Here is a 3,632-nt window from a genome sequence, read left to right on the forward strand (position 1 = left end):
CCTAAAAATGATGAATATATCTTTCATCGCTGATAAACACTGACCAAAATCTCTCCCATCATGGATACCATCAATGAAGTACAGTTAGGACAGAAATAGACACAAATGATGTATTATTTTTCCCAATATGTAATGAATAAACTTTGGTACTGTTCTTAATAATAAATATTTATTAATTAGAGCATCTAAATGAATATGAAAGACATAAAAATATAAAAACAATAATTTGACTCATGCAGCACTTTTATAAAAGGTGAATATAATGTAATGAGTCCATGAGCTTTAAAGGGAAATGAGCTGCCTGGCTAGTGAGGGGACAAGACGCCAGAGGGTCACTACCCACTCAGGATCACAGCTGTACTGCTGGATTGTTGGGCTCTTGTAGGCTTGGTCTGGCTCACATTTCTCCTGGTGGACTTTATTGTTCGGACTGCTTTTTTCACCCATTCAACTTGTGGATCAGCACAGACTTTAAGGCCACGTCTGGTAATAAATCTGCAATGCAAAGAAAAAATAGACAAAGTCAGTCACATCCTCAAAGTCTTGGGACCAGAAGTTAAGATCAGATCATATATAAGAGATCTTGTGCAGAAATGACTGGACAAAACAGTCTTTCAGATTCAGGAGAACATAAATGAAAATCTTTCCTCTGCAATCTATTTTCCCATAAAGGAGAAATAGCTCCAGGTAATACCCAGATCCCTGGCTCAGCATAAATTGCAGGCTCCTTTTCTCATCATTGCTACCAGGTGATGTAATTAAACCGGACATTTGAGGTCATCTAGTCCAATTATTACATATCATTTCTTTTTCAAATTTAAACACACTCATCTTATTTTCTGGACAAAAGGTAATTTCTTTATCATATTTTGGGAGGTAAAGTTGCAATTGTGTGTTGGGAAGAGTTGCTGTTCTGAAGATGAGATCCTAGAAAGAGAACGGTACCATGTAGGCTAGTTGTTGACACTATTCCTCGAGATATGGCAACTGATAAAATATGGCACTCTACTCCAGCCCACCATAAGGGCAGAGAAAGGCAGGGAAGGGGAAGGATGGGAAGGAAGGCATCCCATACCAGTGTGTCTCTACGGTCAAATCCTGATCTGAACCAGCCAGCTATAAACCTAACCCTCGGGACTGAGCATATTATTCATCTGATTCCCAGTTAGATTCTTCTGCTAAGATAAAGCAGAAAGGAGGGTGATATCCTTCACTTGTTGCTAATTTTTTGTCATAAACATTGTTTGGGGCTACATAAAGGCATGGTTCATATGGAAAAACAGAAAGACTATTGGCTATGTTGAGGTTTTCCTCCTTGTTGACATTTTTCCTGAGGAGGGCAGCATTTCTATATACTGTGTTCCATCAAGCCCAGATTTGGGGGAGAGCAACTCACATCACTGCTTTCATGGGGCCCTCCTTGATGGTGTAGGTCTTGATTTTTTTAATTGGCAGTTGCTTGGTAGTCAGACTCACACAGATGTTCTTGTCTAGAACTTCACTCCCCACACCTGGTAAAGAAAACCAAACAAACAAAAATAAAATATAATTGTTAATACTATCAATGTTAGAGTGCTGTAAATAAAATAAAGAGTGATCTGATAAAGAGTAATTTGGGGAAGGCAACACTAAATGTGGGAGAGGTAGTTCATTCTTGACTGAATAAATAAAGGTGTCCTCATTTTAAATGGTAGAATGTGAAATATGTAAGGGAAGTAGTTCATTAAATACTCATCCTCAATAGAAATGGCCCCGGAGGATTAAACCTTCTAAGTTTAGAGAACATCTTACATTGGAGAAGGGAAAATAACTTGGGAGAGTTAATAATAGTAAGGGTTTTCTAAAATCTAAAAAGGGTTTCTAAGTGCTGATTTATTCCTAAGCTGGAGACTGGCATTTGCTACTCAGGGAAGCAAGTATTCTCAGAGAATATTTCTCAGAGAAATATTCAGCAAAAAAGCATCTTAAATAATAGCCAATGTTGATGAAGTTTGAGCTATAGTGTTGCTGGTATCAGAAGGCATTTTATAAACATGAAACTGACCCGGTGTTCACTACCATTGCTCTTCATCTCTCCTTCTCTCCATCACACAATATCCAGCCTGCACATTCTTAATCCTCTACATTTGCCAACTTACTTTTAATGCTGAACTGTCGCTGACCGCAGTGAAAGAGGGAAATACCCAAGTGTCTACAGTCTTCCTCAGTCTTATTTCCCCTACCCGTACATGGGTTTCTACCAAATGGCAGCCTGTTTTCTCAGACAAATGCCAGCCAGCCATGGTTAAGACATTTGGCCTAAAGTTTTTGTTTCATCAATATTTTTTTTTAATTTGGGGCACAATTTCAGGGAGTTCCAGACATTGCCATCTCTATTTACGGACACCCTTGGCATCCATGATCAGGTTCAGATATTCTAGTCTAAGTAATAAGTCTATGGATTAGAAGGTTGAAAGGAGAGTTAACTGAAACATTAATTATACCCAAAGGATATTCCCTCTTGTGGCCAGAGCCACAAGGAGAAATATACTCCAACCAGCTTGGAAAAAATGATCTTTGAAGAAATATGTGTAGAATGCTCAGGTAAGTCTCAGTATAACTAAGTCTCATCTGGGTATGTCTTGTAGGTTTATCTGATTGTATATAAGACGTTGATATTTGTTAGCACTTATGGTCTCTTATAAACTCAAGAAATTGATCATCAGTGGGAACAACATTCATAGCAGTAATAACAGACTCTCCTACACACTTAATGTAAAATTGATTTCCTGGGTGTAAAGGTGTGAGCTACCAGTCATTTTTGTTTTAATAGAACATTGTTTTGCTTCAGAACATAAACCATCTACTTCATTCCCACTTTGTGAACTCTCAAAATTTTTGAGATTTTATCAAGGTCAATATTAAATAGGCAAAAGCTTCAAAGGTATATACAATCGTCATCAGCATTCCACAACTAACATTAATCAAGAAGTTAGGACGTGTGTGGAAACCTGATAAGTGATCATAAGATTTATTTCATTTTAATCCCAGGTAAGCGTATCGGTTATTACATTCTTCTTATAGATAAGGAAGCACAGGCACAGAGAGGTAAAGAAATTTACCCCAAATCACCCAATTGTGAAAAATAGGAGCCCAGATTGTGACCAAGTTCTATCTTCAAAATCTACAAAGTCTCCTAGAGTCAAGTTATTCCCATTTTCACTAGGGAAGTCTGAGGCTAAGCTGGGCGAAAGTTTACTGCAGTCAAAGCTTGAGTCAAAACGAAAATGTGTGGCCACTGCCTGCATACATAGATGCTCCTTATCTCATAAATAAGCTTTTGACTTACCTTCCACAGTGTATGCAGCGAGACAGCAGATCCCGAGGAAGGCCAGGATGAGAAGTCTCATGGCTGAGGTCCTGATGAGCTGTGCAGCGAGAGGCTGAGGAACTGATCCTTTCAGTCTCCTTTATTCCTCCAGTGATCAGCGCACTTCCTGTGGTGAGAGGGCGCTTCCGAGGTGGGTGTGGAATCACGGAAAGTCTTTGCAATACTGATGCTTTCTTTGGTTGAAAAAATAAGTTCCTTTGTCCCCACTCATACTAACCCAACACCTTGTGGCCTTTTCTCTCCTGTGGTTAACGTGTCCGTG

The 3,632-nt window shown here is 39.0% G+C and overlaps 1 protein-coding gene across 1 annotated transcript; it reads right to left on the reverse strand.

Moving 5' to 3' along the window:
* Positions 1-335: 335 nt before the first annotated feature.
* On the reverse strand, positions 336-3,389 carry LOC307183174 (lymphotactin-like; the record flags this gene model as incomplete). The annotated part of the gene is made up of 3 exons (XM_079915321.1): positions 336-495; positions 1,397-1,511; positions 3,329-3,389. The coding sequence occupies 3 exons, from the start codon at positions 3,387-3,389 to the stop codon at positions 336-338; spliced, it is 336 nt and encodes a 111-aa protein (XP_079771447.1).
* Between the last annotated feature and the right edge of the window lie 243 nt (positions 3,390-3,632).

This window comes from Stenella coeruleoalba, assembly GCF_951394435.1.
Source record: "Stenella coeruleoalba genome assembly, chromosome: 1".
Classification (NCBI taxonomy): domain Eukaryota; kingdom Metazoa; phylum Chordata; class Mammalia; order Artiodactyla; family Delphinidae; genus Stenella; species Stenella coeruleoalba.